Here is an 18,810-nt window from a genome sequence, read left to right on the forward strand (position 1 = left end):
AAGTATATTAGAAGTTACAACCCTTCTCGTTTTTACTTCTCTCCTTCGAATGTATTCAATCGTATAATGTATTTTAAAAAATTTTTAGAGTGTTGACACAAGGCGCCATGAGAAATCCTTGTCGTGGGCGTATGCGCATTACTCTATGATGCAATCTGAATCAATCCTCTGGCCTCTCTCTCTCCCCCGCGCCTTCTACATATCGCGACGACAACGCTGCAATTCGATGCGACGATGATCTACTTTATAGGTCGAGAACGCATTGAAATCCATTCTCTATAGCGTCTGGAGCCTGCGAATGATCACGTGATTACTTCGTTCCCGAATGTGTGATGCATGCGCGAGTTTTCATAGGAATATTTATTGATTTGTAATTTACTTTCGTTATTCAAAAAATTTTCATTATTGCCAACTATTTTTCTTTGTCTTATCGCCCTATTTTTCCGTCGTTGAAATCCGTGAGAAAAAACGACCGCTCGAGTCAAGACTTCTGAGGAAAGTGGGCCCGGTGGACTTGAAGGAGGAGGACCGGAAATCCTTTCGTCCGTACATTCATGTCCGGACGCTCGGAAGTAATATTACCGCGTCAAATTACTGTGGATAATGTTTTTTTTTTTTGGTAAACTTCCTGACATGTTTCTTTAAACTTTTTCTCAAGAATCTCGGCCTGAATAATGGCTGTGATGGATGCATAGCTGGACAACTTAAAATTCCGTGTTTCCGAGCTAGTGAAACTCGACACACAAGTTTCAATCGACTTTTTCCATGATTAACGTAACGATAATGAAATTGGAGCTTATCAGAAGTGCTGATTTAATTAAGGAGCAAAAAAGTGACAAATTAGTCTCAATCAGGTGTTTTTTGTTTTTTTTTTAAATAATGAATTTTGAGAAAAAATTAGTGATACGGATGCAGATAGAGATAACGGTATCGTAGTTCATTTTTTCGGGTACGGACGAAGGGTAAGATCTCAAAATGTCGATTGAAAGAACGGTTCTTGGGACACGCTACAAAGCTATGGGGATCGAGTAGCCGGTATAAGTAAGCGTAAGTAAGTATACGGAGAGGAGCGAGAGAGTGCAACCCCACCTGGTCCGGATCAGGCGCGGCCTTTCCCCGGGTCTATAAAGCCGAGGAGAGACAACTTCAATCGTACATTCTACCGGCGATCGTCTCACCCAATATTTGTTCACCATGTGGCTACTCATACTAGCAGGTGAGTAGAAACGCCACAGTTTTTCGTTCGTTTTGTTTAAAAATTAAAAAAATCGTTGATTATCGACGGCGGCGATGAGCGGCAAAAATCCGGTTCTTTGAAACGGAGAACGAAAAATCCTCGTCGACTGTAGTGTTGTACGTGAATATGCGATACGGAAAATCAAGGAGGGAAAACAAATCTTCTAAATCAGTGACGAAACAAAGGAAAAATAAAAGTGACTCGAATTAAATGAAATTTTCATGAATCATTATCGAAAGTGCAACGCCATAGTTTTCACGATAAATACACGACTGGGGAAGAGGACTATTGCGAAATCACACACAATTGCACCCATCCATATGCATAGTTATACGTACGGAGAAACAGAATGAAAATCAGATGCAATAAAGTCTCGGGGACAAAGATCGTGAATCGGTAAATATAAATAAGGCGAAACAGCGGCTTGTAAAATTATGCTTTACTTCGGAAGAAAGAAAAAGGGATGGAGACAACGGAGAGGTCGCATAGAGGAAAAAGATGTCACAGATCGAAATCGTGCATCGTAATAAATCTATCTGTACACGTACAAACATTACACGAAGAATAATAGTAGTGAGGTCTCCGGCTTACGTACGCCATAAATTGGCTCGATAAAAATTTCGTATCTATTATTTATAAGTCTCAGAATTGCTGTTATCCCATTTTTCTTGCTGCATATACGTTTATCCAGAGCGATCAGAGTCTCGCAGTGGATAAGGGCAGTTTATGATCAGACGAGTCTTTTCGTTTTGTGCCTTTTCGATTCTGAGCTCGTTGGAATATATGGATATGTAAAAATTCTGATCTGTACACATATATCCGAGTACACGGACTTCATATATAATGCATTTTATGTATACGTGCATGGAGACATATACGCATGTAATAGTTGTTGGTTGAACGATTACGATTCAGGCACGAGCCATACACCGCGACAACTTTTCCTGGAACGTGGAGACACAACGCTCTCTCGCGAGACAACAAATAAATCGCGTGCGTGCACCAAATATATGTGAGCTGAATTCGCATCACATTGAATGAGAGAGGGAGGGAGAATAGTATGAAGCCGCAGGGGTACTCGGCAGACCGGAAATTTCATCTCTCACTCTCACTTTTTTCTCGCTGGGACATTCATGGCTCTATGAAGAGCCAAATTGTCCTCTCGGGACGCGTTCACTCTTTTTGAAGAATTTTTTTCTCAGCCCGAATGGCTGATTCTTCAAGAATTTTAATTATCATAACTCGTTATAAAGTTTTTCGAATCCTGGTGAGACGGTCGTTTGCGGAGCACAATCTACTCCCATTTCGTTTGGGATGAACCAGTTAAAGATTTTATTTCATTCGAGATATCGTCGATAGAGTCGTTAATGTTTCTTATAAAATTTCTTTCTCCGTAAATAATATTGCCCCCAGGAAATTAAAGATAAGATATTGTACCATAAAAATTTCAAATGGTTTTCACAATGAAATGTATTGTTAGCTCGCCATTGTAAAGAGAAAAGTATGCAGCGAGGGATATACGCGATTCAACTTTTTTGCCATACATCGTGAAATTTTTGCATGGAACGTTATTTGATGAGTAACTATTATCTTTTGGTATGAAAAAACAATTATTCCAAGATTATTTTAAATTATAGTGGCTTTTGTGCGAAAAATCAACTTCCACAATTTTGCCAGTGAGTTTATAAAGCTGTATATCCAGAGTCCGGCTGAACGTTAGAGAACTTTCTCTCGAACGGGCGCGTAAATCGTCGTTATACGGCACTCTTGTGTTAAAATCCACGGAGGATCATAAAAACTTGCGCTGTACTTTTCGTCCGTGTATACGTCTACGTATACGTACAGAGAAATACACTTGGCTCGATGTTTTTTTTTTTTTTTAATTTTTTTTTTTATCGTTTTAGATTCTCGCTCATCTCGCAGTGCCGGAAATCGAAAAACTTTTTTCACTCCCATCATTTGAATCAGTCGTTAAAAAAAATACGAGGCTAACCGGAAGCGAGATAAAAAAATATTTTTTAAAACATACGCACACGCTCATATCTCGATGCTCGTTAGAATTTTTATGTTTTATCAACCCAACTCGCTTTTCTCTACGTCCGTACTTTATTCAAGAGACTTCCGCTTAATTGTTTCTCCTGTGCCACCGTTTTGAGGATGTTTCAATTCTTTTGCAACTGCCTTGGTTATTTTAGTGGAACAATAATTACTGCAAGTTTCGATTAACCGACGATACGATTCTCGATCATCTTTTCTTACACAACGAAACTAATGTTTTCGGGAGTATTCAGAGATACAAAAAAATTGTGAAAAAGGTGGAACACTTTGCTTCGTACGTTCTCGTAATGCAATACAAAAATGGACGGCAAGGTTCGCGGGGTACAAACAGAGTGAGAATATTCGAAACGAGGGCGGTCGCGAAATGTATCCTTCTCACATGGTACTCTCGGGTGTGTATCGTCGATTGGGCAAGCCTCGTATTCATATACATTTATTCATATGAATATATATAGACACGGTCTCCGGTGGTTCCCCAGGACAAACTGACACACGCAAACGTTCCGATGTACACATCCTTCGATTTATACCAGAAGTGCATACGAAACTCGTGTCTATGTGTGCCTTTACTTGTATATTTGTATATTCAAGAGAGTCAGGTCGACGATTGCCTTTCTAACCAAGCGAGCGCTCTAGGAACTTTTCAGTCTGCTCGTACACTGTAGTACTCGATATATTCCACTTCTTCCTTTTCGCTACAGTCTATCGGGAGTCTCGGCAACGTGTATACCTTTCTGAAATACATACCGAAGGATTTTGTGTATATTAGAATGTATACGTAACACCCTCGATCCCGCGAGGTCCCCCACTTTTACTGATATACTTCCAGCAACAATCATATTTTCAAATATCATATCGAAGAACCAACGTGAATGAATTAATTGAGATATTCTGACGTTCGAACAGTGGAAATTTGGACGTTGTATTAAATACGAATTCAATGGACGTTGGATTTCGTTGGTCGAATTTAAATATTGGATGGAAATGTATCGAGAGTATGCATGATTTTCAAAGTGGAAAAAGTCGTCCACTGATCAGACTGCGTACAAAAATTATTTCGACAACTATACTGGCTACAAAAACCGTGGAATTGCAATTCGTACTAATGAAAGAAAAGTAGTGAAATAGAGACTGAGCAATTTAGGAAATTAAGAGATTGGATTAAGAGTAAGTGGAAGCGAGAGAGAGAGAAAGAGAGAGAGGGTTGGAGCAATATTTCAGAGCGCATGTGTGCGCGCGTTGGAGAGATAACAGGAGAAACGGAAGTTGCCGAAGGATTTCGACGCTCCGCAGCGGAAAGTGAAAATTATGAGACCCACATGTGCGTTAGAATGAGGGAGAGAGAGAGAGAGAGAGAGAGAAGGGAAAAAGATTGACTGTGCTCTCAGTAATGAGAGCACTGGCGCGCGTTGTCTGACCACCAGTCGGCTGCTCTCCTTGTTACGGGATTAAATTTGCCACGGTTCGGTTTACACACAAACCGCACCGGGACATTCTTATCCACTTGACAATGCACGCGATAGAATCGAATTAACAAAGAAATTATGTGGCGTTAATAATCGAAAATGTCATAAATGAATGCCAAAACAAATGATTTTGCACTATTAAGAAAATCATGGAGATTGCATCGTTAATCAATAATCAAATGAATGCAATTTATCCTCTAACAATAATAACAATGAGAAATCGCAATAGAACGAGGATAAGAAAACAATAGATTGTTTTCGATTGTTAATTTTTTAGCTCCCCAAAGAGAAAGAGCGAGGCGCTGTCATTGTTGGAAAACATTGCGTAGCGCCTGCGTGTTTTTTTTTGTCTACGTAAAAACTCGTCTTCACAATATTAAAGATTGAATCTTCGATAATACTGTTGAGATTACGTTGAAGAGAAGTGAGATCGAGTGAGAAGCTTTTCTATGGTAGGTGCAATGAGAAAAATAATAGTGAGGAAGGCTCGAAAGACCGGAACCTGGCGAAGAAAGAGCTCGGTAAGAAGTGTGTGAATCAATGGGGCCAGTAGATAAAGACTTTCTTTGTCAGACACTGGACTCGTGAGGCAAAAAAATGCTCTCAGCTCCGTGAAATTCACACTCCATAAACAAATACTCCTATCGAATAATCAGCAATTTTTTTAAAGATTCATTTACGAACACATAATTCAAAATACACTGAACATCGCTCGAGAAACTGGTCGCATCGTTTAGTTTGTTTTTTCAATATCCTGCAATCAGTGAGGATTTTTTAATGAGCTTTGCTGAAGTGCCGAATAAAAAATATAAATGGTAGAAAGGACGTCGGTTCGTTTAAGCCGATAACAGCACCGGGGCTTAAGGTCATTGACTCGAATGTTAAAAATAGCGGGTTTCTGCAAGGCGCTATTGAGAAAAGTCCATAACTGTTTTTAGAAGCTGGAGGCATTAAGGACGATTCTTTATACGAATATAATGGAGCGAAGGCTCTTATATTCTTTCCACTTCATTAATCTTTTGCTGAGAAAATTCACGTCCAATGAATCTTTTGCGCTAAGCTACGCCGATAAATTGTATTATCTGTATATATATGTCAGAAATAAACGAATGGCCTCGAACGTCACATATCACCGGTGTCTGTATATGTATATACGCGTCTACATCGCGAAGGGAATGATACAGTAAGAATTACAAGTGGAATATATTCACGTGGATGTTATGCGCGTTACAGAGCATCGAGATCTCTCCCAAGACGCTTCCTATAATCATGCGAGTATGCTAAACCAGCAATAGACGCTGACGCGCTCGTTTCAGCCACTTTCCTATTTCCTCGAGAGTGAAAACACTTTCTTCCCTCGTACAGGAGCCTTGCCTTCGTGCCCGAGTTTTTACTGCAAATTTACCTCTCACGCGATCTATTTGAGAAGGACGAGCAATTAAGCAAACATTTTATTGATCGAAGTACACTATGTTGAAGAAATAAACGAAAATATTGTGCCAATTATGACATTAAGAATTAACGATTGTTGACAATCCTTTGCTAATAAATTTTGTCAGGTTTCCTGTTTTCGTATCTCTTCACTGAGGCAAAGAGCAATTATTTCTTTACATTACTGATTCAATCAAGTAGTTAATTCTAATTGATGATAAAACATAATGATGCTTATTACGATATTACTACTGTCATTAATTTTATTCATTCTGACGGCAAATGTTTTATTGGAGTCAATAACCATTTTAGCCGAATAAGCAAGTAATGATGATCGATGATGGCAATAATAGTAACAAGTACGAGAGATGCAGAATTGAAGTTTGCCATTTCAATATGAATATTCGACGATTTGTTCGAGACAGCGAATAATCCGAATACCACCAATTGTGATTGATAATGAAAACAATTGCTTTAATTACTCGAGGCAATTCACTAAATTTTAATATCAATATGTCATAATAAATCGAACATATGAATTTTGTCGTGAGAAGTAATATAAGCAATTTCTCGTCGTCGAGGCTCTCCGAGAGAGTAGACTCTGCCTGGTCTGCAAGGTGTGTGAATACTACGAGGGTTAATTAGCCCGGGGATTACTAACAACGATAGACATAGGAGGAGGAGGATATTACGCGATCATCGCTCACCCGCGTATCCAAGTACAATACTCGTGTTCCTTTTCACCCCGGCTATTATTATTCCTAAGAACAAATCGTACACCGGATTGCCTAACCGGACGAATTGCGTGGTCACGTGGAATTCGTTTCAGTGCATATGTTAAAGTCTTGGAGAAACGTGAGACTCGTTCCCTTTGACTTTCTTCATTCCATTATATTAATCTACAAAAATACCCTCATTAATATATATCAGGCATAAAATAAATGCTAATTTAGTGAAATAACAAGAAATTGAATTGATGATATTTTTCTAGAGTAGCGATTCATACAGTTAAGGTATTACGAGTGAATAACGGATCACGGAATGCAAATGTTCACGTATATTCGTGTAATTGAACGAAAAGGTGGGAGGGAGATATAATTCAGAAAATAATTTGTTCACTCTCTGAGAAAAGAATTCGTGACCACTGGTAAATAAGGAGCTCAATTAGAAAGAGAGATTGATCGAGAGAAAGAGAGACCCCGTGCACGAATTCTTGGCGAGTGAACATTTTCGCACGAATGGTGAACACACGAGAGTGGAGGCACGAACTTCCGGTTCGCACGATCGATTGAGGGGGCGTGCGTTATGACAGGACGAAATTATGTTCTCCATTTAATGAGAGGGAATCGAGATGTTGCACTTTGCTTTTTCCCTCGAAGAGATCAATTGATCTTTCGATCAAATTATAGTTGATCGAATTGCTCATTATTTTCTCTCAGTAGAAAATCCAGGCTGGTCGATCTCTCTCATCAGAAGATACGTTTTTTTCTAGTCTTTGTTCAAACGCTTTGAAATCTATTCCTGATGGTCGTTACGATAATTTATGATCCTCACTAACGTTTGTTTCATTATTTGATTTATTATATTTCACATAAATACGCGCGGAGGAAGTGGATAACGGAATGTCCTGTGGTTGCAAACACAGTGTACACGTGAAAGTCTTCCGGTTCGTGCACGACCACACGTCGTAAGGAATACGTGTCTATGTGTGTTTTATAATACGTCTTTCGACCACGTGCAAGATTTTTACAATCCGAATTGACGTCGGTTCCCTGTGGAATTTTAGTTTGGACAATAATTAGTTTCGCTCGAGTATTTTTAAGCTGAGCGCATAAAAACTCTGGAGAAAGTCACCAGCGTCCTTTTTTCAGGAGTCCTGGTAGAGCGGGGAGCCTGAAAATGAATGAAAAACGAAAAATCATTTCAAGTTTCACCAATTTTCGTCAACTGATATCGTAATAAGCTGACAAGGTCGAACATAGCGAAAAATATGAGTTTTTTGCTGACAAAGATTTCTTTCATGAACAGCGAAAGTCAATTGAGGAGGGAATTCAATTTCATTACATCCTCTGTGTAACCGTAACTGCAGTTTGTGAAATTTACGAAACGGAAGTGTTTTCATAATTAATTAAATAATTAAGAACGGAATTAAGCACTCGTTACGAATCCTTCTTCTATCATGAAAATTACAAGAATGAAACACGCAGGCACGAGAAACTGCTAATGGAGATGGGAATAAAGTTGGACGTGTAAAATGTCGAGGCATTTCGCAATTAGGATCCTTTGCTCGTGCGGATTTATAAAAAAACAAACAAACGAAAAGGTGCGATGAATTTTTCGGCGTACTTGAATCACTCGTTTTTTCAGAATTCAGACAAAATTTCGTTTTTTCGGAGAGCATCGAGGCTGGAGAAACTCAACAAAATCTCATTGATGCTGTGTAGCAATGAAGTTAATTGAATCTTACGTTTATTCTTCATTTCTTTCATGTTGTGTTTTTTGTTTCAACTTTTTTATGTCAATGATGATGAGAGGAGAAGGAGAAGTAAGAGATGTACTTTTGGTATTGCATCAATTACGAGTCGAAGTAAATCCTCAGTGGCGCAATATCTTTCACTAATTTTCTCTGTCGGGATCATTTGCTGAGAGTTTTGAGCGAGCTGCAGCTCGTCTTTTCTCCTTGTACACCATGCTTGGTTTAACTATCATCCTCAACGATCACAAACCCCAGCATCTCTCGCTCTCTCTCTCTCTCTCTCTCTCTCTCTCTCTCTCGCTCTTTCCCTTTTTTCCTTTCGCTCTCTTTTCCGTCGTCTCGTTTTTTTCTCCTTCTCTCTTGGTTTTTCTCTCCAAGACCACCGCCGAGTTCGCATAATTGAACGCAAAAGCCCGCGTGGGAAAAAGTTTCCCGCAGCCGTTGCTTCCACTAATGTAACCACGAGATGAAACCCTCGCCTCGGTCTACACAGACGTACAACTTTCCCTCTTCTTTGTGCCCGATCATCTTTGCCAACTGTCTAAAATACGAATTTCCTCGTATGCTTATACCCCAGGCTTTTCCCATTTGTCCTGACGACAAATCAGCTCCAGTTGATTCGAAACAAAAGCCCTCGACCGGGCACCAAATTTTTGAAAAACAATTTCCATTGTTTCAATGAAAGTCTAAAAAATGTATCAAAATCCAACGAAACGCAAAAAATTACATTTCACGTTCCCCTCGAGTTTGAATGGCTGATCAATCGAAAATCGCCCCTGAAAATGACCGTTACCGTTTTGTTTTTCAGGTTTATTAGCGACTTCAGTCGGGAAGGAGACGGTATCGAGTGGCGGTGAAAAATCAGCGAAGCCGGATGACGTAGTTTTGCTCGAGATCGACGTGAAAGAGCCTTCGAAGAGATCACCGGTTAGCGCTAGCGCCGTTTACGGCGCATCGCCGAGTCAGTACATAATCCGTCACGGTGACGATGCGCAAGAGGTGAGAAAGCGGAAAATCATGGTATCGCACGCGCGGACAACTATTTTCTGTGCTCGCGTGTGTGTTTTTTCTTACTGCTTTTATTTTCTTCTCTGGGACTCTCGTTTTTTCCTTATTGACTTTATTTGTACAGCACATCGTTATCACCGAGCTAGATATACTGGGAGCAGTATTACGCTATAATGCCGCGACTTTCCGTATAAGTTAACTGCACGATGAGCTCATGGAATCCAGAGTAATATTCTTCTCTCGTCACGACACGCCTCGATGCGTATGAGAAATTTCTCAAAAGAGCGAACTCGACTCGCACAAATAAACGGATAAATTGTTTTGTTTTTTTCTCTCGCGCACTGTCTCTCCCCGCTCCGCGTTTCTCTCCTTCTTTTTCAAATAATCTTGTTATGAACAAAAAAGCATTCCCACGATCTCTCGGGCGAATCGAGTGCTCGCGTAAATCGCGTTCAATGTCACAGCTATGCAATCGGTTTCTCTTTTTTGCTTACTCATCGGGCTAACTGAAAACAAATGCTTTGTTCATGTTCGAATAAATTGAATTTTCGTTATCGCGCTCGATCGAAATCAACTTTCCTTCTCTTCAAGCATTTATTCGCTACATTTTTTAGCGCGCTCATTGTTTTTCATTTTTTCGTAAACGCTCCCTTCGAAACTCCGTTTTTTCGTAATTGAGAAATTGTGCATTGGACATTCGGAAATTCGGAATATCAGAGTTTCGCGTCAGGATTTAATCAGTCCTGGAATTTGTGAATTAATTGCTCGAAAGCGTGTGTTGAAATCAATTAAATATCAAATGCAATGCGGGTGAAGTGACGATGGATGAATATGAAATTTTCGAGAACTTTTCGTCGGTAGAAAACAAAAAAAATTATTGTTCTCTGCACACAATTCGATTGTTGAAGTTTGAGAACGTTCTCCGTACGTTGTTTCGTATTTCCCACAAAACTTGCAGGGCGCTGGGATGGAAAGTGCATGGAATAATGTGAGGGAAAGAGTGGGAGGGCTGTGAAAAATTCCTGTGGACGTTGTGCATGCAACGTGGTTAGGGTATCACGAGTGTGAGTCCGGCACGTCGATCAACCGTGACCATTGGCCGCCTATCACCGTTCGAAACCGTCTCGGCCGACTAGCCATGAAGGAGAACATTTTTTAATACCTTTTCCTTCCTTCCTTCACTCGATTCGGTTCGGAATTTTTCGATCAGAAACTTAAAGGCGTATATATTTCCCTGGGATTCGAGACCACAAAAACACAAAGTTTTAAGTATTGCTCCTCGTTTTCCGGTCGTCAGACTTTTATGAAGTAAAAATAAGCGAGCGACGAGAAGAAACGGTTGAATCGAATTTTCGACAATCCCGATATAATTCGATGTTTTAATTCGTTATGGAATTTGTCAGCGGCAACGAGGGAGATTATCTGCTTGACTAAGTAGAATTAACTTTCCGTAACGAATCTGGCTCGGTCATTTTTTTCGGTCGTTAAAACGCTTTGCCATTCACTTTAGAAGGGAAGCGAATATATTCGAAAAAATTCATCCAAAATTTATGCGACTGTAAATGCATAGTTGTGAACCAATTGCTGCGATTATTTCGCGAGAGATAAGGCGACCAAAAAACGCTCGAACAATAATTTTAATCCATCAAATAATGAAGCAGCTCGAGTAATTAAAATACGATCAAAATTTCTCTCACTTTATGCAGATTTTTGCCAGATAAAAATGCGGAGTCAAGAGAGTTACTAAATTCGTGGAATCTAATTTTCTTCAGGGTGACAATGGGGGAGCCTTGGACCAAAATGCAGGCATTTACCTCGGAGAAAACGAGAGAAAGAGAGATTGTACAAAAACAATTCGCGGTGCATTGTTTCGTCCCTCGGCTCGTCGCAATCCCACGAGTATTACAGTTCACCCTCTTTCGCGAATCTCGTCATCTCCCGAGAGATCCAAGGACAGTGATAATTGTGAAAACCTTCGCATATATTTTTTCGCATATACGTGGTAAATTTCTTGGAACGCTGTTGCAAAAAGAAAAGCAGTGCAGTCGTTAAAATAATTGCATTACCGCACAACATATTTTTTTCGTAATAAATCGCACCTTAAATCCTAGAAATAGAAGGATCGAAAACGAATTCAGACAAAGGATTTCAAGCGTTTTAGCACCAAGAAAACTATGCGAAATTCTGTAAATCTGTTGTTGGTCATTTGGCCTACGAGAATTCACATTATCGATATTGGAAGGTCAAAGGGGCACAAAGCCATTCTCTCTCCGGTTCGATCTCGGTTACGATATGTTTTGCCAGCGGCCATTTGCAAGCGTGAAATAGCTTTTTCATTGGGACCCCCCCCCCCTCCCGCCCGTTTGAATTGTTGTTAATGAATTCGTTCTGGTTGCGAAAATGTAAGAAATAGCTTCATATACAGACAACACATAGACGCACGAGCATGGATGTAGTTACGAGAGTGAAAACTTACACATTTATACCTACGAAGGTATATAAATAGAAAAAAAATGCAGGATCTCGACGTCCCAGGACGCAGGGAGGCTGACTCGTCCCGTGACGTATAAAAGGGCGCAACTGCGTGCCAAACCCCAGAGGACGGTGAGCCCCGCAGCCTTTTGTTCGGTGATCGATAAGGTGGCATATGTATGTGTCTCAGATCGCGTTTCGATCGAGCACTGCCTCGGAGCTCCGGTTAATGCCACGCAGGCTTGCATACGTTGCATAATCGAGAGTTTCCCGCACACGTAAACACGTATACGTACGTATATTCCCGACAATACGTGTTGGAGAGTTCGCTCGCCTTCTAATCGACAAATGCTCGCCCGCGACCCGGGAGAACCGGTAAAACCACACCCAAAGTGGACTCCTGTGTTGTAGCAATCTCATCGAGTGCACGGCAACTGCATTTACTTTTAACTAAACAGAGACACGTATACGTATGTACGAATAAATGATCGATATCGAGCGATAACCATCGCTCGGTTACTTTTGCCCGATTTCGATGGCGATTCTCGCGCCATTTCGCCCACTCCCCGGCGCGTTTATCGACCTTTTCGTACCAGATGGTCGTAAGCCGGCAAAAAGTTCGAACAACCGGCGAGAAATCCGGAGGATCCGGACGGCGGCTTATCGACTGATGGTAACCCAAGCAGACCCTCGTAACGCTCCAAGACGTCCGGTCCGCTTATTGCCGTTTTCTTCCCTTTTTACAGCCACCGACCTGGCGGGTCTCCGGAATGATTGGCCCCATCGAGAATAGGCGAGTGGAAACGGCCTTGCCAGACTCGCGAACCCTCCGCCTTAACGCTCTGACTCATTATTAGAACGGATTAGCGCTCCAATTCTAGACTGCTCGAGGAACAAACGAATATATCTATACACTCTTTTATACTCATTTACTTATTTATTTATTTGCGTTGTGTACGCAGTTATTATGGACAGGCACCAGGAACGTGGGCGTGACCGGGTCTCGGACACCGCGTGCTGCTTATATTTGTTTTCCCTTTCATTTGTTCTTTTTGTTAATCGCGCTCCCTCTCTGTTTTATTTCCGGACGTTGTGTGTTTATCATGAGAATTGCGTAAAGTCAAGTTCGATCGCGAGATCGTAGAAAGTGCATGTGCTCAGACAGCGCTCAATTGCCGGCGAAAGCAGATTTCTAATGATAATGCTTTCAAACTTGTGTTTTATGTGCGAGCATATAAATCATCTCGTATATAGATTTTTCATTTGTCCGTGTCCATGTGCGGAGCATGTATGCGCACCTATGGAATTTGATCGCAGGGAATTTCGTTTACGCAAGGCTATTCGATCAGAAGCAATCAGGTTTCATTTATTTTTCTTAATGATCACTGACGCGATTATAACGAGAGGTAGCGAGAGTCGTCGCGGCGACGAAGAACACCTGGCTATGAAAGTTTGTCGTACATGATTTTGCGGATAGAAAGTCAATTTTCAGGCTTTCCAGGCCTCGATTAATAACATTTCTGCCCGTAATTAATAATGGAAAAAACCACGGCCGGAGGGAAATCGCGAAGATTCGGAGAAAACTTTGGGGACTTTGAACTTTCCTTTTAAGAAGTCGCAGCGAAAGTTGACGCACTCGAAAAATTATTTATTGCTAGGGAAGAGAAATTGTTGATGAATCTTCAGGGTCCATTGAGAGAGCTTTTCACCTAATCGTTGCGTTTGCATGTTGCTTTCCAGCCCATGGCTGGTCCGTCTTGAGACAGCGGATACCGCGTGCATTATTGAAGAACTCTTTGCTTGATGGTTTTCAGTTGTCCCCGGAATATCTGAGTTTCGTGGAGCAATACGCGAACGCATATTCGTCGCCGTCTCAACAGCAACGGACCGGGCCACCGCCGAGAAGGCCGCTCCCAGCGTACGCGAGACAACAGCAGCAATTGCAACAGGCTTATCAGAACCAGAGAGTACCTGCGGTAGCGCCACCCAGACCACGCTTGACTCTTCATCCCCAGGCTCAGGCGCAGGCGGATGCTCAGGCTGATTATCAATCGCAGTCGAGATTGAGCGTCGCTGGTACAACTGCTCAGGGTTATCAATTAGCAGCGGCTTATCCGGACGCTAAATTGGGCACTTTCGAGCAAGAGCTGCTTCAATTGGTCTCGGCGAATCAGGCGCAAGAATTCAAGTTGGCGGAGGGTGGAGCGCCAAAGCAGTTGTTGAAACAAGCAGTTTATCCTCAATACACGCAGGAGGTTCCGGCCTATCAGAGTCAGTACGTAAAGCCGACCGCCGAGCCGGTCCAGGAGGAACAATATCACGTCGAAACGAGTGGCCCGAGATTCCAACAGCAGCATGTGCCGGAAGCTTACGTTCCTCCTCAGCCTGCGCCGTTGCAATATCATCAGCGTCCGCAATACGCTGCGAAACCAGCAGCCAAGCCATTCCGGCCATCAAGTCAATACTACGAAGAACCAGCGCGTGCCGCTCAACCTCAACTCAACGCTCAGGGTTACTCCGCGCACAACGTAGCCCAGGCCCAAGCGAACGCGGAAGCCCAGGCCCTCGCTTTCCAAAAGATCTCTCAAGCCTCCCACGTGAATCATCAGCACGCGGCTCTCGAACAGATTCGACTAGTAGCCCAACGCCACGAGGAACAAAGTGCCCTTGAACAAATCCGCCAGGGCGAAGGTGTCAGCGAAGCTGGACGCGCACAAATCGCCGAAGAAATAACTGACCCCGAAGCCGCTTACCAAGCCAAGCTCAAGGCACAGGCCAGGCTCAAGGAAGCCGAAAGCAGACGAGCTCAAGAAGCGGCCGAATACAAGGCTCACGCTGACGCTATTCTACACCTCCAAGCCCAACAACAGGCTCATCTGAAGGCCCAAGAAGACGCCCACAATTACGCCCTCAACTTCGAAAAGAATCAACTGCGCGCCCAGGCCCAAGCTCAAGCACTCGCCAATGCTCAGGCTCAGGAACTCTACAAATCTCATCAACAGGCTCGCGCGAATGCCCAGAAGGAGGCTCAGGCCGCTGCCAGGGCACAGCACGAAGCCAGACAGCGTGATCCCGAGAATACTCCGGTCATTCAGTATCTCTTGCCTAACAACAACACGCCTCTTCCACCTCCGAACAGTTACTTCACCAGTTCAGACGTCCAAAAGTATCAGACTTCCGGCTCTTCCTACGTGCCTCGTTCCGCTCCGAGGCCCACCGAAAGCTCCGCCGAAGAGATTCAACATCACCACAGCGTCAATCAGCCCCGACAGGCTCACAAACACAAAATCCCCCAAGGAACTCAGGGCTCGACTTACGTATCGCAATCCGGCTTGCTGAAGAAAGCTCCAGTCAAATCTCTCACCATTGAGGAGATCATCGAACAGGATCAAGTCAATTCTCCCCAGCTAATCAGGATCCCATCATCGAAAACACACGCCGCGTTGACTCAGGCCGACCTTGAAGCCCTCATAAACGCCGGCTACACCGTAACTCCTGTTCCGGACCTTCCACGACCCACCCAACGAAATTATGCTGTGGAAAACAGCTCCGCCGGTTACTACGTCAAGAAACACAGCACCGCCACTCCCAGACCCGACTATTCTGCTTACTCCGATCCTGCTGCTATCCCGCGTCAACGTCGACCAAACAGAAAACAACGACCCATTTTGCAACAACACCAAGAAAGTGAAACCGAAGGAAACGAAAAAGTGACTTTTTTGGTACCCATCGAAAGCTCCCCTTATGGAACACGAAGACCACCGCAGAGAAGTAGCCTCGTTGCTGAAGAATAAACGATAGACGAATCAAGTCAATTTCACCTTTCACACACGTTCTCTCACACTCTCTCTTTCTCTGTTTTTGTCTAGCTTTTGTTCCACGCGTTCTAATCATTTATTTACTATGATAATATGACTGTTTCGCCTTCAACGATGACCACTGTTTCGAATGAACATTCGAAAATGGACCTCCGAGTCTCGTTCTCACTTCGAACAAGATTCAACCGGAAATAGACGATTCTTCTCAATAGAAAAATCATGGGACATGATTTTTTTCATTATTTGTACAATCCTTTTTTTTTATTGTTCCCTTAAATAGCACTTTTTATAGTAATACACACGTTGTACCGCGTCCTATATATTTTATCACGTCGCCGTTCCACACACAAACACGTCCACACACCAGACTAAATGTTCTCTGTATCGTACGGCTCTTTTCCTACATTTTGTTTTCGTACCATTCGCGTCGAGAGATTCCCGTGGCTGTGTCGAGGAGCGATTATTTTTTCGTTCATCGATGAGGCGAGTTCATCGGAAAGAGAATATTCGTACCGTAGAAAAAAAGGTTAAAACGACGAGGATCGACGTTCTATCACTCTTCTTCTCGCTCACACTTTCTTCTCTCGTTCCACTACACTTTCAATCACTTTTCCCCTGAATATTCATACCTTTTTTTTATTATTTGTTGAACATCTGTTCGAGGCTTCGCGAAAATATATGTACACATAAACGGACCGAGAAAGACGAAAAAACAGTCTTGAGAGCGCGCTGTCACTTGGAATAATCAGCAGAAATTTGAAATATATAGTTTTTCATGAATCGCTCATAAATCATTTTGAAGTAATACATTAAACGGATTTATTTGGGTGATGAATTGGAAGGAGGATCATTTATGATTTTCAAGATAATCGCAAAACGGATGAGCAGTAAATATTACAATTGTTTCGACGAAAAAATTTATAACGAAAAAAAAAAAAATTGTCGCACATATTTGTATTTTTAAATAAATATATATGAGGTATTTATTTTACTTCCAACCCGTAGGTTCCATATCGACGCTGTTGGAAAAGCGGAAAAGTGGCAGCTTCCGGTGCTGATGAGTTGGATGTTCATTAATTTATACTCGTTTGTAAATAATAGTATTTTAATTAATAAAATTGTTGATAAATCTGTCTGAAAAATATATCATCTCTCGTCCAACTGATCACTCGCACTAAAGCCAATATGCGTTTGTATCAAGCCCTTATTTACTTTGTTCTTTGCAGCAATTATTATAAAAGCGAAAAACTCCTCATTAAATATACATGTTTCTTTCGTAATAAGAACGTCCGGAGCATCGCTCAATGGCCGCGGGCATTTCGCGTGTCTGATTCCACCCAAACAACGTTTTTTTCTTCACGCAACACCCAATTACTTTTTTTTTTTTTTTCGTAACGTAAATTCACTTTACGTAAAACCGTAACGTTTCAGTGAAAAAATTTAAAAAAACAAAAATTAATTTACAATCATCAAACGAAATTACCACACGAGTTTTTTTTTTTCATTATGGACACGGAGAACTGGAGATTTTTCTTTTGGAAGAAACTTGAATTTAAAACTGCGTAATCGAGAAACTTGTAATTATACCGCGATACAATTTGGGTGGCCCTTAATTGTCCGAGGTCTCACTCACTATTATCATCAGATCCGTTTCTCTTTGACATAATTCTTATATTCTCAACAATATTTTAGTCCATATTTCGAACAGCCCAGTCGAATTTAAGGTGGAGTTTTGTTATTTATTGTCGCATGAACCTGAGAGCGTTCCTACCACAAAGTATGATCATAAATCATCGTTTTTTCGTGTTTTATTTTTCATAAGTTTTGTAATCTTCCATATGCATGCGTTGTGCATACGTTGTTTTTAATTTCTGTGCTCTGATTTACTTGAGACGAGGAAAAAAACGTGAAAAAAAGTAATACGAGAAAAAAGAGACCATAATCGATTGCAAATCGAAAAGGCTGTCGAAGGGAGACTCCACGAGATAATAAGTATCAGCAATATCGAACGAAGCCCCAGGCTCCGAGTGCGCCACCCAATATTGCAGCATCATCCAACTCAATTTGATTTTCGTGAAATTCGCATCAGCAAATTTTTTCACAGTGTAAAATCCCTTGCATATTTTTAATCTGAACGTGAATCGCATCAAAATTTTGATCAAATCGAAAAATAGGTGGCTCCGGAACATTACTTTTCACCTTCGTAATTAATTATGCAGTGTGATTCCCTCTCGATACCGCCTTTTTGTCGACTGCCACTGATTTCAATCTGACAAGAGGAGAGCACAAGTGTGGGAGCTGACGTGAGATGGGTTGAAAAACTGTTACGAAAGGTGATTCATGTAGAACGTCAATTTGTTTCTTAACACTTCGATTCACTCTCCAATACACACTCAGACAAATACCTATGTATACAACGAATATTTTCGGATGAGTAAGTGTTCCTAGTATGCTTTGCACGTACTTAACCCATGAAAGATGGGAGCCATGTATGTCGGGTGTCCCGAAAATCTCGTCTCAGTTTCCTCAGACAAGAGATCGTGAAATTCTGCGAACTTTTCCAGGGTTTCCTTACTTGCTTCGTCACGTCACATTGATTGATTTTTGTCTCTCGATCCGGTGCTAAATAATCAGGCTCCTGCCACGCCTCCTCCTTAATGCCGTTCTCTGCGTTGCCTTTCCTCGTTCAATCAAAGTCTCTCGTATGGTTTTCCATCGCGTAGGAAAACGAGTGATAATCGTTCATCAGAATTTTGCGAGGGATCGATCCGCATGGACCGTAAAACCGAATCTGTCGTCGGACTCTTGCGACACCCCGAATAAATCTTTGCTTCTGGCCTCAAC

At 41.8% G+C, this 18,810-nt stretch overlaps 1 protein-coding gene across 1 annotated transcript; it reads left to right on the forward strand.

Annotated features, from left to right (window-relative positions):
• Window positions 1-1,172: 1,172 nt before the first annotated feature.
• Window positions 1,173-17,110, forward strand: LOC122413544 (general transcriptional corepressor CYC8). The gene is made up of 3 exons (XM_043423971.1): window positions 1,173-1,216; window positions 9,477-9,667; window positions 13,963-17,110. The coding sequence occupies exons 1-3, from the start codon at window positions 1,195-1,197 to the stop codon at window positions 15,940-15,942; spliced, it is 2,193 nt and encodes a 730-aa protein (XP_043279906.1). The 5' UTR covers window positions 1,173-1,194; the 3' UTR covers window positions 15,943-17,110.
• The last annotated feature ends 1,700 nt before the right edge of the window (window positions 17,111-18,810 follow it).

This window comes from Venturia canescens, chromosome 7 (assembly GCF_019457755.1).
Source record: "Venturia canescens isolate UGA chromosome 7, ASM1945775v1, whole genome shotgun sequence".
Lineage (NCBI taxonomy): Eukaryota > Metazoa > Arthropoda > Insecta > Hymenoptera > Ichneumonidae > Venturia > Venturia canescens.